The sequence below is a fragment of the Monodelphis domestica genome, chromosome 1, assembly GCF_027887165.1.
Source record: "Monodelphis domestica isolate mMonDom1 chromosome 1, mMonDom1.pri, whole genome shotgun sequence".
Taxonomy (NCBI): Eukaryota; Metazoa; Chordata; class Mammalia; order Didelphimorphia; family Didelphidae; genus Monodelphis; species Monodelphis domestica.
The window spans coordinates 131,029,560-131,057,457 of NC_077227.1; the positions used below are offsets into that span (position 1 = coordinate 131,029,560).

General features: G+C 36.4%; 1 protein-coding gene across 1 annotated transcript in view; it reads right to left on the reverse strand.

Moving 5' to 3' along the window:
- AGBL1 (AGBL carboxypeptidase 1) overlaps nt 1-27,898 on the reverse strand; it is a 1,041,995-nt gene that overhangs the window by 781,694 nt on the left and 232,403 nt on the right. The window contains exons 16-17 of the mRNA XM_007479385.3: nt 22,878-23,019; nt 12,250-12,403 (exon numbers count right to left, since the gene is read on the reverse strand). Coding sequence (XP_007479447.2) covers nt 12,250-12,403; nt 22,878-23,019 — 296 coding nt within the window. The remainder of the gene's footprint in view (nt 1-12,249; nt 12,404-22,877; nt 23,020-27,898) is intronic.

Here is a 27,898-nt window from a genome sequence, read left to right on the forward strand (position 1 = left end):
ACACATACATACATACATATATATATATATATGCCTCAAATACCTTGTTTTCTTATCTCTAAAATGGTCAGTATCAGTATTCCTTATTTAGGTATATATATATAGAGAGAGAGAGAGGGGGGGGGAGAGGGAGGGAGAGTCAGGTAAAAAGAAATGGATCATCTTAGAGGACAGATAGCAAAGTATACTAACAAATATATTTTTCTTTCAAAATCTAACAACCATGATCAATTTTATTATCAGTACATAAAAGTCTGATTAGACCTCTTTTTGTAATTATATTTGTACTTTAGAGAGTAAATTTTTTTTCCAAAAATATAAATAAATAAACAAAAGCAGATGGATAATGGCTAGCTGATTCAGTGAGTGAGAGTACTGAACCTAGAGTTAGAGAGACTTCAGGCACTTATTGGCTACATCATCCTGAGCGATTCGCTTTCCTTCTCTGGGACTATTTTCTCAACTATAAAATGAGATGGTTGGTATCAGTAACCTCTCATATCTCTTCCAATTCTAAATCTTTTTTTTCTACTAAACTACCGCTGAATACCTTAACAGCTCTTCTAAGAAAGGAGCATACCTGAAATTTTCTTAAAGATAAAAATCCTAATGGAGGAAGCAGGAGATCATAAAAACATATGAAGAAGAGGGCCAACTACATAGAATAGTGGATAGATTGCCAGGCCTGGAATTGGAAAGAATTTCAACTCATACACTTTCTATCTGTGAAACTTTGGGCAAGTCAACTTAAATTCAATTACCTAGACCTGCCCACTCTTCTGCCTTGGGATCAATACTTACTATCAATTATAAGACAAAAAGTAAGGGTTAAAAAAATGTAAAGCGCATATGAAGAAAAAAAGAACACGAGGATGGTCCATTTGCAATAATAATATCTATATGGGAGGAACATGGGATATGTTAGAAAAAGGTGGACTACCATGCTATGATGCACAGAGAATCCCACCAAGGAAAGGCTTATTGCTACCAAAACACAGGTTGTCTGTAAAAATGGAGATTTGAACCCAGGACTTCAATCCCCACAAGTCCTTGGCAGTTAGGAATTGTATTTAAGCTGACTCTCTGCCTACTTTGGGTCCCTCGGCTTCTGCTTCTAGGGACAGGTGGCTCTCTACCTAGCCGGCAAAATGTAGGTTTCTCGTGCTTTCTTATTTTGTATTTTCTTTATTTCTTAATCTTTAATAAACATCACAAAAAATAATACTTTTAGCAGAGAAATTAAATTTAAATGTTACATGTCGTCATAACTGGCCCAAATGACTTGCCAATAAGCATATGGAAGGTAGCTGTAGCTTTTATAGAAGATATCTCTGAACTCTTATCCAAAGAGGGGTCTGATGAATTTAGCATCCCTCTTTTTACCTCTCTTCCCCATATTTAAAGGGAATAATGATTAAAATAAAGTAAAATTTCCTAAACTATTATCAGAAGTTGCATATTCAAGAGATTTGCGAATTCATTCTGCTTATTAACATCTTGTATATTAACAGATTTAACTAAGATAAATGTAAGCATCCTGGGACTCCATTAATCAAAAAAGTGACAAGAATAATCATATGATGTCTGTGCCGAATGTCCCCATTCAGCCTTCCCATTAAAACCACTCTATCTAATCTTTTTGCCTGTGTTATAACCTTCTGTAGACCAATATCTAATAACTTATGTTCAATTGATTCTTCTCACTAGTATGTTGGTTATGCCTTTATCCACACTTAGAATCCCATAATATTTTTTTAAACTCTCACTTTCCATCTTAGAATCAATACTGTGCATTGGTTCTAAGGCAGAAGAGTAGTAAGGGCTAGGCACTGGGGGTTAAATGACTTGCCCAGGGTCTCACAGCTAGGAAGTGTCTGAGGTCAATTTGAACCTAGCTCCTCTCTTCTCTAGGCCTGACTTTCAATCTACTGAGCTACTGTAATGGGGGGGGGCGGATTTTAAAGATGATGGGACCAAAAAAACAGCTGCTTTTGGGAACTGAGTTCTGGGTAGCACCTTCCCTTTTGCTCCACTAAGCTGAACAGTTATAATAGTCAGTCAGTCCTGACCAAAGGATAAGTCAACCCCTCACAACCTTCTTTTTGATGACTTGAAAATCCTACCTCCTATTACATAGACTTTGAGACAGTTATGCTGTAGTTTAAATTATCTAATTTATTTTCTTGAAAGGAAGGGAAAGAGGGTAGAAGGAAAACAGGCAGATCCCTGCTAACTCTTTCCTATGGCCACTTTTGATGTTGGGATCAAAAATTGTGTTCAAGGAATATAGCTTTGAGTTCCCCTAAGGGAAATTGTAATCCAAGGTGGTCTTCAGTTTAGGGCAGGACACTTTCATTCAGCTCAGCCAGGCAAAAAGGATTTGAGAAGAGTATCTCTCTCATCCAGCTCTTTCCCAGAGTCTTAGACAAGATGACTGACCAGAACCTCTCTCTGGCCAACAGTTTTCCTTTTGAATCTTCATGGTACTTTCCCAACCACGGCCAGTTCTGAATGCTCTATTTGCTCCTCCAGACACATTTCCTTCAACTTTGCAGGCCTCCCTTGTTTTGGGCAAATTCCTTGTTCACACTACCTAGCTGTCCCCTCCAGAGGGTTTTAAGTTCTGTTCCTCTTCATTGCTTTATTCTATCATTTATGCCTTCCCTCTTTTTTTTTATTTTAAACATTATTTTATTTGGTCATTTCCAAACATTATTCACTGGAAACAAAGATCATTTTCTTTCCCCACCACCACCACCTTTCCCTCTCCCATAGCCGACGCACGATTCCACTGGTTATCACATGTGTTCTTGACTCAAACCCATTTCCCTGTTGTTGGTATTTGCATTAGAGTATTCATTTAGAGTCTCTCCTCAGTCATATCCCCTCAACCCCTGTAGTCAAGCAGTTGCTTTTCATCAGTGCTTTTACTCCCACAGTTTATCCTCTGCTTGTGGATAGTATTTTTTAGATCCCTGAAGATTGTTCAGGGACATTGCATTGCCACTAATGGAGAAGTCCATCACCTTCGATTGTACCACAATGTATCAGTTTCTGTGTACAATGTTTTCCTGGTTCTGCTCCTTTCACTCTGCATCACTTCCTGGAGGTTGTTGCAGTCTCCATGGAATTCCTCTACTTTATTATTCCTTTTAGCACAATAGTATTCCATCACCAACATATACCACAATTTGTTCAGCCATTCCCCAATTGATGGGCATTCCCTCGTTTTCCAATTTTTGGCCACCACAAAGAGTGCAGCTATTAATATTCTTGTACAAGTCTTTTTCCTTATTATCTCTTTGGGGTACAAACCCAGCAGTGCTATGGCTGGATCAAAGGGCAGACAGTCTTTTATAACCCTTTGGGCATAGTTCCAAATTGCCCTCCAGAATGGCTGGATCAATTCACAACTCCACCAGCAATGAATTAGTGTCCCCACTTTGCCACATCCCCTCCAGCATTCATTACTTTCCATAGCTGTCATGTTAGCCAATCTGCTAGGTGTGAGGTGATACCTCAGAGTTGTTTTGATTTGCATCTCTCTGATTATAAGAGATGTAGAGCACTTTTTCATGTGCTTATTAATAGTTTTGATTTCTTTGGCTGAGAACTGCCTGTTCATGTCCCTTGCCCATTTATCAATTGGAGAATGGCTTGATTTTTTGTACAATTGATTTAGTTCTTTGTAAATTTGAGTAATTAAACCTTTGTCAGAGGTTTTTATGAAGAGTGTTTCCCAATTTGTTGCTACCCTTCTGATTTTGGTTACATTGGTTTTGTTTTTACAAAAACTTTTTAATTTGATGTATTCCAGATTATTTATTTTGCATTTTGTAACTCTTTCTAAGTCTTGCTTGGTTTTGAAGTCTTTCCCTTCCCAAAGGTCTGATATGTATGCTATTATGAGTTTGCCTAATTTTCTTAGTTTCCTTCTTTATGTTCAAGTCATTCACCCATTTTGAATTTATCTTAGTGTAGGGTGTGAGGTGTTGATCTAAGCCTAATCTTTCCCACACTGTCCTCCAATTTTCCCAGCAGTTTTTATGAAATAGTGGATTTTTGTCCCAAAAGCTGGTATCTTTGGGTTTGTCATATACTGTCTTGCTGAGGTCGCTTGCCCCCAGTCTATTCCACTGATCCTCCTTTCTGTCTCTTAGCCAGTACTAAATTGTTTTGATGACTGCTGCTTTATAATATAGTCTGAGATTTGGGACTGCAAGGCCCCCTTCCTTTGTATTTTTTTCATTATTAACCTGGATATCCTTGATCTTTTGTTCTTCCAAATGAACTTTGTTATGGTTTTTTCTAAATCAGTAAAAAATTTTTTTGGAAGTTCCATGGGCATGGCACTAAATAGATAGATGAGTTTGGGTAGGATGGTCATTTTTATTATATTGGCTTGTCCTACCCCTGAGCAGTTAATGTTATTCCAATTGTTCAAGTCTAGTTTTAGTTGTGTGGAAAGTGTTTTGTAGTTGTGTTCATATAGTTTCTGTGTTTGTCTCGGGAGATAGATTCCTAAGTATTTTATTTTGTCTAAGGTAATTTTGAATGGGGTTTCTCTTTCTAGTTCTTGCTGCTGAGCTGTGTTGGAATTATATAGAAATGCTGATGACTTATGTGGGTTTATTTTGTATGCTGCAACTTTGCTAAAGTTGTTGATTATTTCAATTAGCTTTTTGGTTGAATCTCTAGGATTCTTTAAGTAGACCATCATGTCATCTGCAAAGAACGATAATTTGGTCTCCTCCTTGCCTATTTTAATGCCTTCAATTTCTTTTTCTTCTCTAATTGCTACTGCTAGTGTTTCTAATACAATGTCAAATAATAGAGGTGATAATGGGCATCCTTGTTTCACTCCTGATCTTAATGGGAATGGATTTAGCTTATCCCCATTGCAGATGATACTAGTTGATGGTTTTAGATATATACTGTTTTTTATTTTTAGGAACGACCCTTCTATTCCTACGCTTTCTAGTGTTTTTAGTAGGAATGGGTGTTGTATTTTATCAAAGGCTTTTTCTGCATCTATTGAGATAATCATGTGGTTCTTGCTAGTTTGCTTGTTGATGTGGTCAATTATGTGGATAGTTTTCCTAATATTGAACCATCCCTGCATCCCCGGTATAAATCCTACTTGATCATGGTGGATGACCCTTCTGATCACTTGATGGAGTCTTTTTGCTAGTATCCTATTTAAGATTTTTGCATCTATATTCATTAGGGAGATTGGTCTATAATTTTCTTTCTCTGTTTTTGGCCTGCCTGGCTTTGGAATTAGTACCATGTTTGTGTCATAAAAGGAGTTTGGTAGAACTCCCTCTTTGCTTATTATGTCAAATAGTTTGTATAGTATTGGAGTTAGCTATTCTTTGAATGTTTGATAGAATTCACTGGTGATGCCTTCCTTCTTCTTAAGAGCAATTTCTTTCCTTTTATGTCTTCCAGGAAGCTTTCAACAACAACAAAGCCTTCTCTGTCCCACTAAAGAAGACAGCATGGCATCAGTCCTCTGATATAATCACATAAGTTTCTGGACTTGGAATCAAAAGATCAGCATTCTAGTCTGTACAGCTGTCATGAAATAGTTATATGAACTTAAGTAATTTTGATTGTCAAGGCCTCAGTTTCCTTATCTGAAAAATGAGGGGTTTTTCTCCACTCACATGGCAAGTACCTAGTTCAGATCCTCCTTCCCTCATGGCTAAAGGATTGCAAAAGTGTCCTTATTAATCCCCTACCTTGTTTCTCCCCACTCCAATCCATCTTCCTCACAGTTATAAAAGTGCTTTTCTTTTTTATTATTATTTTATTATTTTCCAGATTACATATTGATACAATTTTTAGCAATCATTTGTTGACATTCTTAGCACTGTACTTGGAATAGAGCAAGTACTTAATAATTGTTTGTGGTTTGATTGACTTTAAGATCCCTTCAGTTCTGACAATTCTATGAACTCCTAATATTTCATCTCATAGTTCTTTGTGTGAGCTATATTAGTAACCTCTCCATACATGAGATGGGAATGTCTCCTGTGCCTGATATAGAACTGAGGACATAGACTAAGGTTTTACAAATAATAAAAATTCTAAAGTGCAAAGAGGGCAAATCTGACTGTTAAAGAAAACTGAATACATATGTGTTGATAAGCCTAAATGTTTCCAAGGAAAACTTTTTAAAATGCTTTTTAAGAGTAAATCAAATTAAAATAAAAGCCTCTGTGAGGTTCCAGAGTCCTTGAAATGGGAGAAAGTTATTATAATTCTATTTGTTCTTTGCCAGGGTCAAGACTCTGGGCCTGCAACTTCATTCCAAGAGAAACCATGTGGGAGTCAGCTAAAGAAATAGAGGCCTAACCATGGGAGTCCTGTTCTCTTGAGGTTTCTAGCTCTTTAGCTGCAGTTGTTCTTATTGGGATTCTATAATAAGACCGAAACAATAATCCAAAATAGATGGAAAACCATAAAGCAGCCAAATAATTCCATCTAAAGAATGAGTGGTAGTCACTGAAGAACACAACAGAAATCCAACCCAATTCGGCCAGGTATAACCCCAAATTAGAGCTAAAGAAATCTCTGGAAGGATGTAGTAAGCACATGAGAGACCATTTAAGTTGACCCAGAGGAAAGCCTGGAGGCAGAAAAGTTTTGAGCTTGCTGCTCCTCTGCTTTTTCCCCTTCTTTAATCAATACATCTCATTCTGTGATTGAAAGGGAGTTAAGTGGTTTTATTTCTGCTTTATAGGCTTGGTTGATTGGTTTTTGGTAGTAGGTAGTATTTCTGTTGCAATTTTTCTGCTTTCCTTTTGCTTTACAAACATGGCACAAATACATAATAGCTTCCCACCCAATGCTGCTGCTGCTATTGTTTCCTCCTGCTCCTACTCTTCCTCTTCCTCGTCCTCCTCTTTTTTCCTCTTTCTCCTCCTTTTCTTCCTCCTCCTCCTTATCCTCCTTCTTCCTTTTTCTCCTCCTTTTCCTTCTGCTTCATTTTTAACCCTTGAGGGCACCACCTTTTTTGGCATTTTCCATAGCATGCTAATCTTATCTCCATTTCTGCTTTCCACTTTGCTAAAATGAATTAGAACCAGATCTTTCCCCAATCTAAGTCCTTCAGGCTAAAATCTATTAATCAATAAATATTGGTTAAGCATTTACCATATGCCAGCACTGTGCTAAGGCCTCAGGATACAAAGAAGCAAAAGACAGTCCTTGCCTTCAAGGAGTTTACAATCCAGGTACTTCAAATAACTACACATATCTGTCATTGTCTCTTTGTTTCCCTCAAGTATCCACTTGCAACATTGTCCTACCTGGACCCCAAGTCCACCCTTTAGTGGATAAGAATAGCTACCAAATATCAACAATTTTCTTCTGTCTTACTTTTTGTGAGAAACAGAAGCATGTAGAGGATAAAAAGCAGTCTTCAAAGTCGATAAAACTTGGATCCAAGACCTGCTTCTGCAATATAGAAAGGTATGTCTCTGAACTTAACATCTCTTTCCCTGTCAACTCTTTAAAAAGTATAAGTTACAAAAGAAGGTGCCAGCCTGCATTGTTGGAAGTTTTCTCATCCTATACAAATGAAATCATGAGTCCAATCTCTACTCTATTCTCCTAACAAAAAGTATTTCATCACCTTGGTACTAGAAAACAGAGATCCTCCAAAGCCACAAATATCCTAGATGGATAGAAAAAGAGTTGTCTATAACAATCACCCATGTTTATTGAGATCCTATATGTCAGCACAGTTGTGGGGGAAGCATCACAGAAAAGACAGAAAATTTTGTCCCCAATTTCAAGAAACTTCCTATTTAGTTATTTGGGAAGTTGACAACATATACGTGAATGAAATAACAGAAGAAAATATTTGAACAATGCAGTGTTAAGTGGGGATTAATATTCTGCAAGTGATTTTTAAGTACTGTGAGGGTACCAGTTTATCATCTTTTTTTATTGCAACCCAGGGCTACTTAGATCTGGAGAAAAGAGGATAATGGCTGGAGAGAAGTATGACTTTTGTTCTGAGACCCTGAATTGTTTCCAAATTCTGCTTCTGTGCATGCAAAAGGTCTAAATATTTAAAATGCAGGAGAAAGGTCAGGAGAAAGTCTATTCTCAAGAAAACCCCATGTTATCTCCTCCCCCCCCAATCTTTTCTGCATCATCCTCTATCCCAAGCCTTTAACCCTTTTCTCCCTCTACTCTTCTGGGAATAACTCCTGTCATGCTGAATAATTATTAGCTGCATGTGCAATGTAGACCAGAGATTTTTGATTCAATTAATATGTCTTTGTGGAACTCTTGAATTTTTGAGTCTGGGTCTTGTACACACTTTCAATATTGATATACTATGTAAATAAAGGAACAAAATTCCATGGGTAATTCCCAGAGGTCAACCCACAGTAGAACAAAGAGGCGAGAGCTTTATGTACTCAAGATAAACAAGATGATACATTCCAATTATCTTTATAATTAAAGTAGAATTACAGAGACAGCAAATATAACTCTAGATTGATTAACATAAAGGCTTATGAAATTTTTTTAAGTCTTTTTGGGCAAACTTTGTTCTGCAAAAGCTTCCTAAACCAATGGGCCATTTTGATGTTTATTAATCATGTCTGCCTCACCCCCCCCAAAAAAGTAGATGCCTTGTGTCTTATGAAAATCAATAATCTCCCAGGATGCTATATCATTGTGATCCATGAAATGCTATCTCAGGAGAAATAAAGTGTAAGTAAACCAAAGGTAATGGAAAGGTGTATACTCCCTAGGAGCAAGCTGTAGCATATCCCGAAGGATGGATTGCTCAAGAGAAATTGCCTAAAAGGAATCATTAAAAATAAAAGTATGCTTAGAGAGACAGAATGATAACTGGCTCCCTCACTTAGAAGACTTAGATTCAAATTCCACTTCTGAATATATACTAATTGTAGAAATTTGGGCAAACCTCTGTACTTCTTAGTGTTCTAGGAAATTCTCTAAGACTATATTTCAGAGAAAATGCTGCCCTGCATTGGTAAAGTAAATTCTATTCCTGGCAATTCTTTATATCAATGAAGCCCCTTTCTTCATCTCTATATTCAGAAAACACTCACCATTTCATGAAAATGAGAGATAAGAGATGGACAGATTGAATGCCACATTGTTATTATCAGGATAGTCATCAGGATAATAATAAAAAGTGGAACTTTTCTGAAGGTTTTATGGAAAGATCCAGAAGAGATAGCACAGGGTACCAAGGGATAAAGGAGTTGTGATTGTATTAATGGAATGAGTGTCCACACTAATGAAATAATGTATCTGCCAATATAGCAAAAGATATCAGATCTATTTTCATTAAATAAAAATAATTTCTTTAATAACAAATATTTTTAAGTGGTAATATTTAATAAACCACTTAATAATTAATCATTTAAGGTTTATTTTTATAGTTTTTATTATAGTAACTATTCAATTATTAAATTTTAAAAATACACTTAATAAATATTTTAAATGAATCTTTTAAACACTAAAAAGAAATGAGTGAAATCAAATGTTAGCGACCAACTGTACAGAAGAGAAGAAAATGAAACTTAAAGCTTCTTGCCCAATTTCATATAGTAAGCTTTGAGGTAAAGCTTCAATTAGAACTCCAGTCCTCAGGATTCATCATCAGTGGCTCTACAATACGCTGGGTCAAACTGGACCAAGAAGTGAATCTTGGTTGCATGAAACTGAATTTTTATGTTCCCAATCTTCTTCCCTTTTGAGAACTCTCAGAGTTTTGATTCAGAATATGCTGGTGAATCAGACTCTTAACCTACATGCTCCCCAAGTCTTTTGCTGCATCTTCTCCTGTGTACCTAAAATAAAATCATCACCCTGCAGGTCTTATCTAAACCTTTGTGGATTTCCCCTCTATAAACTCTGTGTAATTCAAGCAACATGAGTCTCCTTTTATCAATTACATGTGGAATCTGGGCTCTTGAGTCCTTGGATCTGCCCAAATTATTAAATTGTCATTTATTAAAACTTCCTAAATTTTTTTCTGACTCAGCTTTTCTAGTTTGACAGTTGCAACAAGATGATTCTTTTTTTTTTTCTAGATTGCAGGTCTAATCTTATGAGCCTCCTGCTCAATGAGCTCCATTGACTCTCTACCCCTTCTGGGATTTCATATAATGTCCTCTATTTGGCTTTTAGAGCGTGTCCTACCCTGTCCTCTTGTTGTCTTTCCAGTCTTCTCAATTTTACTTCCCTGCATGTACTCTATACTGGTCTACTCAAATAGCCTAAAACAAGTTGCTACAATACATTCTGTATTTTCCATACCTGAAATGCTCTGACCCCTCACCACTGCTTCCTAGTGCCCTTGCTTCTTTCTTTCCTGATTTAGCTTACAGGCTAGCTTCTGCAGGTAATCTTTCCTTCCTTCCTTCTACATCCAGCTTCTAGTGACTTCCCCCTTCAAACTAACTTCATTCTAGTTTCCATGCATCTTTTATGTATTTCGATAATAACATGCTTTCCTTCCCATCAGAAGGTAAGTTCCTTAAAGTTAGGGACTATTCGCTTTTCTTTACATCCCTCACCCCTGGTACCTAGTAAGTACTTTATAAATGCTTGCATATTGACTAACTGAAGGCCCTCCTAAAACTTGCCTTTGAATTTATTGCCACAGAGCAGGAATTTGTGCAAGACAACCTGCTTAAGTAAATAATTGTTCACTGAAGGCAATCCTGCAAGGATTCCATTCTTTAGCTCCCCAGCCCCTCTCATCTGCCAAGCAGAGGGAACTGTGACTAGGGCACAAATTGTTCTTAAATGGATAAAACACATAAGAGAATTTTTGAAAATTCCCTCATTATTCATTAGAGCATTTTAGTGCCTCATTAATTCAGATGGTATAATCCGTTGTTGATTAGCCAGGTTGTTAAGCATCCATTGTCAAATGCTGATGAGGTGTGAGAAATTACATTTCATATCACCAATGAGTCACCTGAATGCAGTTAGCACCTCATCAGGTAAGGCTGTGTCTTTAGGGGATAAATTAACTGTTTTTTCTCAGACTTCCCCCTCCCCACACAGAAACCTCTTGATATTTCTCATCCTGTTTCTGTGGCCCTATCTATCATAGAGCCTGGAATAATACACCAGCAATAATTTTCAAACCTTAGCCAATTATAGGTCAAATACATATGTGCTCAAAGCCAATTTCAGGTTAGTTTTCTGCAATCCTGAATGCATCTAACTCTGGTTCTCTTTTTCTCTATGTACCTCCCCCCAATTTAAAAAGCATCTATGTTGCCAAACAAATTGCCAAAGAATTCAAAGTTCTAGTAAGGCTTTGATTAGATGCAATCAAATAGGAAAAAAAAAAAACTCCTTCTACATAGCCTCTGAAGCCCTGTGTAAAAGAGGAAGATGTGTCTTGCCCTTTCCTCTCATCGCCAATTCAGCTTTTACTATAGTCATAGGAAATAAACTCTAGATATCATTTTCCTTACATAGTTTTATTCCCATCAGAATCATCCTTTGTGAAATGAGTGATTGTGCTCATTTTTATCTGTTCTTAATACATATTACTTAATTTCCTTGGTAATGAAAATGAAGATTTTGGAAAAATGTGGAAAATGTGTGTAAACTAATGCAGAGTAAAATCCAAAGAATATAGAAAATAATAACAACATGGACAACAATGAAAATATCTTTTAAAAGACAGAGAACTCTAGGTAATAGGGGAAAACATTAAGATCTTATAGAATAATAATACATGACTCCTCCCACTTTATAGAGGGGGAAGGCATCCAAGAAGAGACTAAGGTATATATTGTCAGACATAGTCTCCATATTTGAGGTTCTGCTTGTGAGTGTTCATGTTTTGTATAAGGGGAAGTTTCAATCAGAAAAGGTTGTGGTGGAAAATGACTGACATAAAGATAAAGTCATCAATAAACATATTGAAGATAAACTGAGAGATGAAATGATATCTAAGAGTTAAATCTAAGACAATAACTCAATGAGCATGAAGTTAAAATTCTAATATTCCATGACTAATTGCATACTGTAGGGTTTATTTTTTATTATAAACTCACATTACTGTGGGGGATTTTATATGTCCCATTGGTTAAATAAAGTCTTCTCTTATAAGGAGCTTTCAGTCTAAAAAGAGTAGACATGGAGTTATTGCATAACAGAAATGTTACCACAAAGGAAAATTTAAAATCAGAAAGTGGAAGATGAGGAGCAACTCGATTTACTCACGGAGCTGCTGCAGATGGTCACTGCTATTAGATTCAGGCATTGCTGTGATGGTCACCAGTGGACATGGGTTTCCTCCCAAAGTCTGGCAGAGTACTTGGTGCTGGAAATAGACTTTCTTATGGTTGACACTTTTTTCCAGGAGGTCAAGGTGAGTCTAGAACAGAAGTCAGAAAAGTACTACTTATTCATCATATTCTCATTGATTTCTCCAAAACTGGGTTATTACCTGATTCTTTTTTCTTCCCTCAATTTGCAAATTCCTCTTTGCCTTAGAATTGTTAACGATCCAGTAGTTTTCTTTCCTTTGGTCTCTTTCTTCTCTATATAAGTGCCAAATAGATATTTCTAAAACCCATAACTGATCTAAACACTCCATTATTTTCTCTTAGAAAAAAAGTTCTCAGTCCAACATTTATACAATTTCATTCTGCCTACCATCCTAGGCTTATTTAATATTACTCTTTTTCATATGTTCTCCATTGCAGTCAAACTAACATGCTAGCCTTCCCTAAATACAATATTTTATTCATCCCTGATTCTGTGCCTTTCTGACCCTTAATATCTATAATTCACTCTTTCCTCTCACTTCCCTCTTCTAGAACCCCCTAGCTTCCTTCAAAACACAGTTCCTAAATAAGATCTTTCCCAAAACTATGCTTCCTAAATCCTCTGAAATATTAGCATTCTTCTCTCTCTCTCTTTTTATATTTTATTCCAATTTGTACAATTCCAAACAAAACAAATATTTCCATAGAGAGAGAAAAAGAAGATATTATACAAATGATATCACAGATATCCTATGTGTTTAACTTTTCTTCATATCTATATGATATATCCCATTCACTAGTGTCCCAATCCCTCTCCTCTTTTCCTGCATCACATAGAATAGCATCATGGATGCCAACATAGTCATATATATTGTCTTTTCAATTTTATTTTTCTGTTCACTTTTTGAAGATAACTTCTCAGTTTATTCTTCTAGTATTAGTTTGGCTGTATATAATGTTCACTTGGTTCTACTCATTTCTCTATTTGTCATCTTGTGTAGTTCTTACCAAGATTTTGTTTGTTCATCATTTCTTATGTTGTAGTCCCAAATCTTTCATGAAACAACCTTGTATAGACTTTGGACTTTGTTACTTGGCCATCTGTTTTATTTATTACCCAGATAGAATATACAAAATGTTAGGTTTTTTCTTCCCAGCACAATACCTTGCACATAGTAGGTGCTTAATTAATATTTATTGAATTCCATTAAATTGAATTAATGGTACAAAACTTGTATGATCAATGTAAATGGGATTGTACAAGATAGAACTGGGGTCACTGCAAAAGAAGACTTTTTGTAGAACTGTCATTATCAGCCTACTGAAGAATTGTCACTAACAAAGAGGCTATATGTAGTTCTGCTGCAAATGATTTTGAGGTGAAATATCATGTCTTGGGTTTCAGGGAATTCTTATCTAATTGGATACTTTCATTGTTCCTGGTGAAGGTTAGAAACCCATAAAAAAGCAGGGATTTTGAATACTGGTGTCATCTGAACTATAATTACTAGCCCATGGAACCCACAGTGGTACACTTGACTATAAAATTGGAAGACTTGTTATACGCAATTATAGAACTCCTCTATGGGGGTTGAGTGAGGTATTTAAAGAAAAATAGGGTCTGACCTTTAGTGCAATATTAGTTTATAACAGCGCAGATCTGATCCTGTGTAACTATATGAATGTCCTGACTATTCCCTTCCTTTAAAAACTCCTCCCTTAAAAAATTTCATCGAAGAATCTTCCTTGACCACACAGACCCCAATTCAAATAACTTACTATGAAATAGGGGAAATAACTGAAACTTTTTAAATGATTCATAGTTTATTTATATTGCCTATGTCCTCACCATTTGTTTCCATGTCTTTTTCTCTAGATGAGAACTTATTACCAGGTAAGGGATGTGCTTTATTGTTTTTAGACTGCATAGTCACAAGCTAGGTAGTACAGTGAAAAGAGTACCAGGCCTTGAGTCAGGAAAACTCCTCTTCATGAGTTCAAATCTGGCCTCAGACACTTACTATGTGATCCTGAGCATGTTTCTGAATGCCGTTTGCCTCTATCTCCTCATGTATAAAATGAGCTAGGAAAAAAATGACAAATCACTCTAGTATTTTTGCCATGAAAATCTTAAAAACGGTCATGAAGAGTTGGACATGACTGAAAAAAAAAAGACTAGACAACAAGTTCCTACTGGACATTAAAATACAACCAACACTAACTGTGGGAAAAGAAACACAGAAAAAACAACTGCTTGATCGCATGGGTTAATGGGGATATAACTGGGGATGTAGACTCTAAATGATCACCTTAGTGCAAATATTAATAATATGGAAATAGGTCTTGATCAATGACACATGTTAAACCTAGTGGAATTGCACATCAGATACAGGAGGGGGTGAGGGAGGGGAGGGAAAGAACAGGAATCTTGTAAGCATGGAAAAAATATTCTAAATCATCTAATTAAATAAATTTTTCAAAAATTAAAAAATACAACTAGCATTGAATTGAAGATTTCTCACTCCATAAAAGGGGATAAATAGATATTCCTGATATAGCATGAGCAGTTCTGGCTCACTTTTCTTCCTACAAGTTTTTTACTTTGATTCATTTCTGTACTGATTCTTGCTTACAAATGAGTAGTGGCGAGCAAGTCTTTATGATTTTAGTGATGTTGGCTTAAAAACTGGAACATGCTGATAAATGCTTTCCTCTCTGAAATTAAAAAAAACCATACATAAAAACACTTTTAAGTTTGATCTGCATTATGAACATTTTCTTCATTACTTGCTTAAGTCTAAACAATCAATCAAAGAGTAAATTGAGTTGAAATTTGTAAAAATCTTAGATTTCCAGGATGAAAATGCTTACACTGAAAAGATGGCACTTGAAATAAGTCTCAAAGAAAATTAGGGTTTTGAAGAGGCAGAAGAAGGAAAGCATTTTGGGCATGTGGGCTCAACCGTGTGCAAAGTCATAGAGATGCTAAAGGGAGTAATGTGAGTGTCTGGAATGGCAAGTAGGCTAGTATGAATGAATAGAATATAAAGAATTATAGAGGAGTGACATGAAAATGGAGGAAGAGAGCAGGTAGTAAAGAGTTATAAATGCTAAACAAGGGCTACAGAGGTTATATTTGATCTTCAACATAAAATGGATCCCCTGAAATTTGTTGAGTGGATCAGTAACCTGATCATACCTTCATTTGAGAAAAAATGACTTTGTCAGCTGAGTGGAGGATGGATTGAGTAGACTATTGCAATATTCTAGAAGAGAAATAATGAGAGTTTGAACCAGGGTGGTAATTACAAATATAGAGGAAAAGGTACATTTGGTGAGATATTGTGGAGATAGACATAATATTTGGCAACTGGATATGTGAAGTATGGATAAGGATTTGAGGATGGTACCAAGATTGCTATTAAAATTAAGGCCATAGAATGTCAGGGGGTTATGGGTAAATTTAAGGAAGTATTTGAACTTGGATGGGAAAAAATCATGTCTTTATTTTCATTCATTTATAAATGAAAATTAGTAGTACCTGGAATTATGAATATAGACAGCAAACATTCTGAGATTATACTTTATCAGATTGCCAGAAGTACACATGATATTAAAAAAAAGTTCACAATCATTGTTTTGTCGGAAGAAATGTCACATTCTGACATGTTGAATTTGAGATGTCTTTAGTACTATCATTTTGAAATGCCTAATAAGCAATTAATAGCATAGGACTAGAGTTGGGGAGAGAAAATAGAACTAAATACATAGATTTCAAGCCATATGTATACAGATGGTAATTGAACCCATGTAGAACTTTTGAGGTCACTCCAGGACAGAGTATAGAGAAAAAAAGAGATCAAAACAAAGTCTGAGTATTCACCCATAGTTGGGGTAGGAAGGGGCAGAGGAGAAACATGAAAAATGATTCAGTAAAGAATATTGCGAGTGATCAGATAGGTATGAGAAGAGCCATGGGGAAAGCACTGTCCTAAAAATGAAGAGAGAGAGAATCAAGGAGTAGACAGTGGAGAGAGCAGTTTCATTAGAATGATGAGGTCAGAAGCCAGATTAAAGAGAGTTAAGAGGAGAGGAGGTTGAGGCACTAAATTTTATGACCTTTTAAAAAAGAGTTTGACTGAGAAAGGAAGATCTATAGGTTATTAGTTAATAAGGATAGTTTAAGACCTATTGAGAGATTCTGTTTTGTTTTGTTTTAAGATGAGACAAGAATATTTTAAGGTAGAACAGAAAGAATTAGTGAATAGAAAGAGATTGGTGATTAACAATAGAGAGGTACTGGGAATAGTATGCTAGAGAAGAAGGTATAGTATGGGATTTTATGAAGAGGATGAGATGGGATGGTAAAAAATAGGATGGGATAAAAAGGGACATCCCCCTAACTTGCCAACAGGTTTGAGGCCTATTAGTTACCCTCATCCTAGGTTAGCTTATCTGTCCAAATGGTTTTGCCAGGATATGTTCATGCTACAGCTTCTTGAAAACACAGGTGAGAACTTGGTGAAAGATGGATACCACAAGTGGATAAGCAGACAGACCTGAAAAGTGCAAGTCCTTACACCAAAGGTACTATTATTCAATTGGAAAAGATAGCACACAAAAGAGGCAGGGCATAGTGGAGAAGTTAAGGAAGTCAAAAAAGGAGTGCAGCTGGTTGAAAAATCAGGACATGTCTGAGTAGTGATAAAGAAGCAAAGAACTCAAGAGGAACATGAAAAATTGATCTGATTTACTAAAGAATAAAGATTAGAAAAAGAAGAGAGTATATGTAGAATAGAGAAAACCTTGTAAAATATTGAAAGGCAGAAATATTGTAAGTTAGAACAATGGGGTTGGGAGGAATGAGTAGTAGGGACAGATGAAATAATAGATAAATGTCATTAGATGAAATAATTTTTAAGTTCTTGAACATGAAATTAAACCACTTGTGGGTAATGCCAAAATCAATTGTATAACCATCTTTGAATATTGCTAAGATGGAAGGTGCAAGTAAATTGTGAAAGTTGAACAGATTAATGTTGTACTCCATAGCAGGAAGGATGTCAGAAAGAAGAAAAAGATGAGCAGCACAATCATCCTAAGAATTTGGCCTTTGGAGAACCCATTAAAAATATTGTAAAAAACACCCAGAAAAGAAATTAGGTAACTTGGATATATTGGTAGACAAATCTAGATGCTATCAGCACATGTCACATGGTCACTAGAAATTATTAATTCTTTAAGAAGCCTGATTTTTCCAAAGATTTTTGTCTAAATTAATATGGAACACACTTATTATAGTCTTTTATCTCCATTCTTCCACATTTTTCCAACTTCTCTTTTAATTGATTTGTCCTTTTCTTCTTTTGGCCAGATATTAGTTTTAGACTTCTTGTTCATTAACTTACTGGTCTAGATGATCTGTGGGATGACTTCCAACATTATATTTGATGGGCTTATTGTTATTTAACAACCTTATTATATGTCCTACCCATTGCATCTCTGAGTCAATATATGTCCAAACATTTCCCATTTGATTCCACATCAGTCCCTCATGTGTCCTGTGGTACTTCACAGAAATATTACACATGGGGTATTTTGTTTCTCTGCTGCCCTCATAATTTCTCTTCTTTGGACTTAGTGGTATTCCACATCTCAATGTCATATATCATAGTTGGTATAAGAAAACTGTTGAAAAACTTGGCTTTTACCTTTGGGGAAGGTTTCTGGGCAGCTAACATATGGATCCTTCATTTGGTCACTTTTTTGGCTCCTACCCTAATGGACAATATTAGATTTAGTTACAAATTCCATTTCTCTGCCCTAAAATATATATAAAAATTGTATCTTGGAACTAGAATTTCAACTGAAACAGCTGGCTACCCACAGAAATTCCATAAACTAATCAATATATTATTTTAGTATTGCACATATTTGAATAGTTAGATGATTGGTTACAATTGATTGATTTTATCACCCCTCTTACTTTAGCATTAATGTCAATGATACTGTAATTTTGACAATTGCTCAATATCATCATCCATACACATCTGGGAGATATCAGTTTGAAACAACTGAATCCTAATTATTTCTCTTATAAAATAAAAAAAATAAAAAAGAGTTGTAATGTTACAGCCATTTGAGAAAATATTCCCAAACACATATCCATTGCTGTAAAAATGTCTGCAATTATTAAGCATATACCACATTATTTGAGAGATTTAAAAATTGTGAATTCCATGTGGAAGTATATTTTCCGCCCTCACCAAAACTCCCAAGAATCAGAGAGTTAATTCTGCCCTTGGGGTATCAATCACATTTAATTTATCACTGATCTGTTGGAAGAAAAACGATTTCTTCCAAGAACATGTTTAAAAATAAAAATGACTAATGTGCATTCCAGATATATTCTTACTCTGACCATGATTGTAGAGAATGTTTCTAAGAAGCCATAGAGGCTCTAATTTTTTGGCTCTAATAAAAATGAGAGAATTCAAAGAGTAGGAGTCATTGAGAATGTAAACCATGAACTGAGGTATATAATATGAGATCTATAACCTTTCCACCTTCAAATTACACATTTTCTTTCTTCCCCTACTTATTTGTACAGGAGAAACAATGAAATGCACCCTTCTCTTGACTCCTCTTCTCACAATCACCCCTCAAATTTGTCATATTTTCTGACCAACAAAAGTGAAGCAATCAAGTGAAGTGGAACCATGATTTTTGAATTGAAGTGCCAAAATGATAAACAGCATAGATTAACAAGGTCTCTCTATATAACCCACTGCCTGCCTCCCATGCTCATTGCCTACCCTGTGGATTGAGGTGCTCCCCCAATAACAAAAGTAGCTCCTTGACTACTTGTCAATTTTAAAAACAAGTTCACTCTCTGTCTTTTTCAGTGGTTGGAGTAGATAATTGGGTCCCAGAGGCCCATGGTAAGCCGTTAGTGAGGGTAGTATAAATAGTTGGGGTGTGACCAGAGAGATTTTTGGTCTAAAGTTAGCCTCTCAGATACCTGTAATGGTCTAAAAAAGGAGACACAGGAAAGAGGTCTTGGGAATGGAATTGTAACAGTGTTGGTGAGAAAATAGATTCCTCCACTGAATAGAATCTATAGACTTTCTCTTCTAGAGTTATACATTAAAGAGACTGGCTAATCACTCTATTCAAACATTAGAAATGTCTAGTTAGGTAGAGCCAAATGACAATAGGCACTCAGTAAAGGGATTTTGAGTGATATAAACTATAGTTCCATAGACCATTGAACTGGACAAGCTGATATAATTAAGCAAAAATTAAGTAATACTGCCAGAAATTCTTCCACACTAGAATGGTAGCACTTTATCACCTTACTGAATCTTGAGGAGTATGATGTAATAGGGAAGAGCAACAATTCTCAAAGTGTCATCCAGGTATGCCTGGGGATCCCTAAGTGCTGCAAGGTCAAATGTTTTCATAAAAACATGAAAATTTTTACATTTCTATTAGAGTATATATCAATAGATTTAACAAACAACAACAACCAAAAAAAAAACATTTGTATGGGTCCAAATTAATTTTTAAGAGTTTGGTCCTGAGACTGAATTATTCATGAGCCAATCATGTAAAGGCCACCACATTGGAAGTAAGGAAAAACAATTTCTAGTTCAGCTTCTATTGCTAACTAGCTATGTGTTCTTAGATAAGTCACTTAATCTGTCTGGACCTCAGCCTCATGGATGTTTAAAGTTAGAAAGATTCTCAGAGGTCATCTAGTCCAATCCCGACTCCAAGCATGAATTTAGTCTACAACATCTCACCCACTTTCTTCTTAAAAATATTTATCATTAGGGAGCAGCTGGGTGGCTCTGTGGATAGCGAGCCAGGCCTAGAGATAGGAGGTACTGGGTTCAAATGTGTTCTCAGACACTTCCCAACTGTGTGACCCTGGGTAAGTCACTTAACCCCCATTGCCTAGCACTTACCACTCTTCTGCCTTGCAACAAATACACAGTATTGATTCTAAGACAAAAGGTAAGGGTTTAAAAGATTAAAATAAAATAAAATATCTATCATTAGGATAACTCTAAGAAGATGGGATTGACTAGTTAATTTCTAAAGTTCCTACCCACACTTCTTCTGTCTCTAAGATTACATAACTGATTTCCAGCTGGAACCTCAACAATATATAAGATTCTAAACTATGTGAAATGACCAAAATAACGAACCCATTTCACATTTATTCAAGAAAAGAACACAAACTATTGTACATATATCACATGATCATGGAAGTTAAATCTATAGGGAACTTCATAGATAATTTAGTCCAATTGTAAGTGATCTTGGAAATTGTCTAATCCAATTCCTTCATTTTACAGATGAGGAAACTAAGCAACCAAGTGATGCAGTAGTTTGCACAGGTCACAAAAGTAGAAGGTAGCAGAACTAGGATTAAGGCCCAATTTCACTGATTCTCAGTCTAGTATCCTAGTCCACATCAAGCACTTTTCCTCCTCAAGGACTGGTTAGAGTCAACATTTTAGTGAAAATAAAGGCCAAAACAGCTGCTGAAGGAGACCATAAGCTTGCATGCTATTCATCTCCAAAGAGAACAAACACTCTAGATGGGAGTCTAAATCAGAAATCATCATTACATGTTTCGTATCACATTTTGCTGAACAAAGACCATGTTACTGAGCAGTGTGCAAAGTCTGTTGCAACTTTAATAGACAGTGAAAACCATGCTTTATGCAAATATAAATGTGGACAGAAGAACCAAATCATAGATATAGAAAGGATGTCACAGGTCATATAATCCAGCCTCCTTTTCTTACAAATAATGATAACCAAAGCCCATGGAGATAAGATGACTTACATCACAAAAGTAATAAATATCAAAGGAAAATGATTCAAATCCACGTTCTCTAACTTCAGAACAGTATTCTTTTGATAGAACGATGTACTTTTTTGGGAATTAAACAGTGGACTTGAGGGTAAATAATAAGTTTCCTTCTTCATATATGGGCATATTATAATTTCCACTAACTGTTCAATAAATATTTGTTAAGCAACTATTAGATCCAAACAGTATATTAGGTATTGCAGGTATAACTTTTTTTTAAAACCCTTACCTTCAGACTTGGAGTTAATACTGTGTATTGGCTCCAAGGCAGAAGAGCTGTAAGGGCTAGGCAATGGGAGTTAAGTGACTTGCCCAGGGTCACATAGCTGGGAAATGTCTGAGGCCAGATTTGAACCTAGGACCTCCCATCTCTAGGCCTGGCTCTCAATCCACTGAGCTACCCAGCTGTCCCTAGGTATAACTTTTTAATTACAGATGGCTCTTCTTATTTTCCTTTTCCTCTTTCTTTCAAAGGTTCAAAATGAGTAAATCAGTGTTTTAGGTTAAGCTATATATATATATATATACAGATATGGCATATGTATAACCATTAATATGCTAATAACATTTTGCTTTAACAGAAGAGATCAAAGTACTTTCCAGAAGATACTCATTAATCCTCAAAAGATCTAGGATGTAGCTGGGGGCAGGGATGATTAGTCCTATTTTTCAGATGAAGAAACAGCAATAAGCTTTAAATGGTCAGGAAGCTTACTCAAGCTTATTTCTCACCAGTGATAGATTCAGAAAAACAGCTCCGATACAATGATTCTTTGTCTAGGCCTCCCTCTGTTGGACTCTGTGTTTCATTTACAGTTATTCAGTGCCACATGTTGTGATGCAAAGAGAACCAGGCTTGGAATCTAAAAGCCTAGAGGCAGGTCTCAGCACCAAATAAATGTTTGACCTTGGGAAAGCCTCTTAACCTGTTCCACCCATCGTCTTCTCATCTGTAAAAGTGGAATTTAATAAACCATGCAGTTCATGGTAGTAGACTGAGAGCCGGCCTCAGTGTTAAAAGAATCTGGAGCTCAAGACCTGCCCGTGACAGATGCTATCTATGGGACCGCAGGCAAATCACTTACACCTCTAAGAGTCCCGGACAATGCTCAGATTATACTGCAAGGCTGTTGCTGATCTACACTGGGTGGGTAGGAAGGTTCTTGCCAGGAGTTTCTTATTCCAAGTTTTCACAGGTCTAAACATAAATATAATAATGATTATCTTAATGATTATTATTATTAACTACACTGATAATAATAGATGACTACCTCACAAATATATGCTAATGAAGGGTCTTTTCAAATCTTATTCTGCTATAAATGCACGTTATTATTTTCATATTTCTGTCTCTGTGCATCGACTTTTCCACTTAAATCTTCATGCACAAGTGTCTTTGTGCACAAAAACACACAAAGACAATTGTCATCCTCGGTTACCGAGAGACTACTTCTATACTATACTATTATTTTCATAAGATTTATAATAAAAAATGTCATTCTTACATTTTTCTGTTTCCCAAATTAGGCAAATGAACCTTGGAGGCCACAACATCTAATTGGCATAGGAAATCACCAGTTCCCACATGGAATAATGGTGCTATGTCTAAATATGATAACAGCAACAGATCTCCCTCCCACTCATTTTAGTACTATGTAAACCCCATTAGCATAATAAAGGGGGAGAAGTATTACCATCAGAGCTGTATAGGTGTATGGGTAATGGTAAGCCAGGTAGCAGACATCTTCATTATGAGGAAATGTGACAGAGAAGGTGAGTGTATAATGGCATTTTCCCTGAGATCCCACAGCAGCTGAATTCTGGCGATAATGATTTCTAGAGGGAAAGACAAGAAGAGGAATGGATGTTAGAAAGAAAAGAAAGACCCTCGATAAAGTCCTTGGGTTTCACTCATCTGAGTAGGGATTGTTTGGGTGCTTTGTACCCCCCTGGCAAAGTGTTTTGTCATCAGGACATGAGGAACGAGGCATTGGTCATTGCTCAATTTGGGAGTGGGAAATTAAGTCTAGAGCTAGAAAATGCCTAAAAACAGAGCTAAAACTAGAAAGCAAATCAAATTTCCAGGCCAGTTCATATACCCCTGAAATGATGTTTTTTAAATATCATGGGCCTCTCAAGGAGCATCTGAAAATGAACTGTACAGCCTTCTAACTGACTAATATGAAAACTGGCCCACAGGAAATGCATGGAATGGCTAGTAAGCCTATTCTACTAGAAAGATTTATAGTTTAAAGTCTGATTTTCACAAGCAGGGCCAAGAAAGTGGTTTCCTTCTAGCCACACAGGGAGGTTTTTCTCCCAATCCTTCAAGAGGGTTTAGAAGATCTGTCTCCTTATTTTTGAGTGATTTAGCTTCCAGAAAGAACAACCAAGAGATCTGGAGTGAACATTTCCCTTTGTCAAAGATGAGGAACCAATTCTGATACCATAGAGAACAGCATCAAAGTCAATTACAGCCAGAAGTGCTTTTTCAACAATATTCCCCTGACAATGCACCGGTTAGTCTCATAGCTAGTCTTCAAAGGCTGAGCATGTCTATTAGGCAGAGTTTCTAGACAAATGTTATCAGCTTGGCTACTCAAAGATGTAATTCCACCTTTTAAGATTTGTTATTTTTCAGTCATGTCTGACTTTCCTTGACCCGATTTGGGGTTTCCTTGGCAAAGATTCTGGGGTGTTTTATCATTTCCTTCTCCCAGATCATTGTATAGATGAAGAAATAGAGGCAAATGGAGTTAATTGACTTTCCCAGGGTTATATAGCCTGTGAGTGTCTGAGGAAAGATTTGAACTCAGGGAGACGAATCTTCCTGACTCTAGGCCAGACATCTCTCCACTGTACCACCTCACTGGTTTTTTGAAATTTAATACTGTTTAATTTATTTATGGTACAGTGTGCCTTTTAGTTTTATCTGAGGAAGAAAAGGGAGAAGGAGGAAAAAGTATAATTATTCTTGTCAGTTCATAAAGGAAAAATATTGGTTTTCCATTCCCTCTTCTCCCTTATCATTCCCTCCCGAAACAAATAACTAAGAAAAAGACTACATGTCCCTTACTTTACCTATTTTTAAATAGAGTGATTGTAGTGTCTGAAGGTCCCTAGCAACAGAGGGAGCTATAGAAGCAAAAACAGTACTTTTAAAGACCAATGTAGCTTTTTCACAAGTTCATATGCTCTGGTCCATCCCAATATTAACCTCTATCCCTATTTAATCTGGCAAAGAAAACCATTGAGGCTGCATCAGATTTAAGTCCCAGGGTGTATATCATGTGTTGTTTTTTTTTTTTCATATCAAACTAACAGACTTTGTTTCCCTTGTGATTACAGGCAGAGACCCAAGAGTGAAAACTTTCAACGTGAGTATGTTCACCCGCTGTGCCATCTGGATCCTTATACCTAATTGGTTTTACTTTTTCCCAAATATCCCCAAAGTTCTGCAGTCTTTCCAAAAGCTAATACTTGAGTTATTAGAAAGCATGTAAGGGACCAGATGGTTGCTCTGAATGCATGCATGCTACATATGCTGAACCTTTGATTTCCTTTATGAATTGACTTATAAATACATTATTATTCCATTTTGAACATACATGCACTTTACATCCAGCAGTGCAGTTGGTGCCAGTCAATTATATCTTCTGGCACTGGTTACAGCTCATTGGAAGGGAAGGAGCCAGGATCAGCCAATCAAATTAAGGAATAGTCACTCCCCTGGTGTACACCTTTTGTCTTAACCCTCCTCAGCTATAAACATCAGAGACAAGGTCTGTATCTTCTGATTCATGGCTAGCAGCTGGAGCTGACAAACAATCGCACTAAACTCAGCTGTCTCCTAGGCATCTTCTATTCTTAAAACATTTTCCACCACACAAATCAGGAACTCAGTGTCAGATTCCTTGGTCTAGGACTCATACAGAACCAGCTCCCTACAGCAGCCTGTGCAACAATGAAAAGCCAACTTTCCAGGGTCACTGTAGAAAGCCAGGATCCCCACTAAGTGCTGATTTTAGCCTGGGGTTACTGCTTGAAGCAGTTTCAATTACAGTCCGTCTCAGGTTTAAACTCTGGCTGAACCCCAAATAAACTCCTGGCCTCACCATGGGAGGGCTTATCCTGACTGCTGTGTGAGCAGGAACTATCCTGGAACTAAGTCAACCTCCGGCAAAATTTTTCATTTTCATATGCTCTAAAACTCTCTCCAGAGCTTCCTCTTCCTATGTTTGCCTCACGCCATTATAGCGGCCCAGTTTACATTGAAATCACATTGAATTGTTTTGTCTAATGTTCGACCTCCATGTATTGTTCAATGTTCAAAGACCATGTCCAATGGCCTTTTATCTAGGATAACACAGTATTCATTAGCCCTGGGTTCAAAGCTCATTCTCAGTCAACAATGCAACATGACAACCCATAAAGGTGGTACCATCACCGAATATATAAAGAAAGGAATGGGAAAAAGAAGATGACTAGTTACAGTCTTCTACTCTGCTCTGGCCAGGGCATTTTAGAAGTATTTTGAGCAAGTGGTGGCACAATAGATGTGACAAGGATAGAAAGGGAACTCTGTATCAGGCTTTAGGGTTGGCTAAAGGAACTGGGGATGTCTAGTTTGGGGAGATAGCATAGCCCTTTAAAAGTGTGATGCCTTCTCTAGTTTGGGGAGGAAAATACCTGGGAACCTTAATATAACAAAAAAACAAAAACAAAAACAAAAACAACAAATAAGTAAATGATGTATGCACCAGAAGGCAGAATCAGGAGTGATGGGTAGGAGATGCAAAGAGGCAAATTTCAATTAAATGTTAGGAAGAAACTACCCAACAATTAGGAAAAACAAAATGGACTGCCACAGAAGGGAAGGACTTCTATTTCTCTGGAGGCCTTCCAGTGGAGACTGGGTAACAAGTCATTATTAATCTAATAGAGGGAAATTTTCTTAGTTATACATTACATTAAAGTGATGCCTTATGACTATAAAAATCTGTGATTTTAGTAATCTACAGACTCCAGAAAATAAATTTAAAAGAGGTTTTTTTTGTCTGTCCAAGCCAGTGGGATTATGAATGAGCTGCACTGTGCAGCTTCTGTGTATATATTATGAAGCAATATTGTTCTTATTAAAAAGTCAGACAAATTTGCACAGGAGCTTGGGTTAAGAATATGTAAGAAATTAGATGGTATATAAAAAGAATCAGGGGATTGTTTGAGAATCTTTATAGGCTAGAAAAAAATACCTTCTCAGCTATAATGTATCATGTCACTGATGTGATCAAATTTATTTTCTTTCCTATCCAAGGTGGAAAAGATTTATGAAAATCGTTTGGACTGTTGGATTTGCATCAGCTCATGTGAGCCACCTTTGATCAATGATCACCTAGTATCAATCAAACTAATATTTGAGTAGCCATAGGCTTCAGTTTGCTTTTCTATCTTGAATCAATAAATGGAGTGTGTAGTATATAGTTGTGATTTTATACATTTCCATATATCTTAAAAATACATTCGAGTGTATCAGCATATGTTTGTGCATGAGTGTATATACCTGAAAGAAGCAAAAACGAAAATAAAGTATGAATTAGATAGTCTTAGAAAGACTATGACTCCACTTAACGATGGTGTATCATGTCACTCAACAAGATCTAATAAACCAGAACAGCAGCCACCTAACTTCCCTGTGGCAGTCATGTTTCTAATATTATATATAACATAAAATCTCTCTCTTGAGATATATCGGAAGGATACATGATGGCAGAGCACTTGTATGACATTCATCTTCATGAGTGAGCTATTCCGTCTCCTCTCTCGAGTGAAGATAAATGTCAGAAGAGATCAGCCATTGTGTATTACATAGCCACTCAGCACACCATTTCCTTCCCACTGTCCTTCAGCACTGAAATGACTTTACATCAGAGTTGGGAGAACATGAAAAGGGATGAGACTAGATGTATGTCAATAGGAGAACCAGACCTGTGGAAATTGAAGGCTAAAATGTTCACTGTTTACTTCTCTGAGCAGCAAGGGTGATGAGTTTGGCCTTTCCTGTTCTCTTCTCAAAAAATTTTGTTGTTTTTTTTCCTTTAAAAGTCTTTTAGAGTTCACAGTATTCATCCCTCTAAGCAAAAAGGATAGGACACCTTTCAAATCCCCACTTGTGACTCCCAAAGGTGCTACACAAAAATGAGAACAGCTTTCTTCAAAACTTCCTTCCTCCTCCCATCATTCATGTCATGGGCAACAGCAGAGGTCAGTTGACACACTGAAAATGTATCCTTCTTATGAGGCAAGTATATTTATACAGTGGAACTCTATAGTAGAGATTATAACAGCATCATCCAAGACTACCCAAGATTCAGAAGACACAGTATAGTAGTTAATGAAAGAAGAGAGTGATCTCCAGAAACACTCCCATAGGAAATAATTTGAAGAGAACCAAGAAAACCCCTTGGCCAAACTCAATAAAAGAAAAAGTGAGGTTCACCCCTAGTAAGCCATTCATTCCTAAGTAGATAGGACTGATCCAGAAGTGAACAGAATTCAGAATATCAATCTTTTTATTAGATCAGAATATTTCCAAGTATTGCAAATATGTTAACATAATTTGATGAATAATTGTAAAACAAATGATATTACAATATAACAATCTTATCCATTCATCTCAGTTGTATTCAGGTCTGGAACATGAATATGAATTACATTA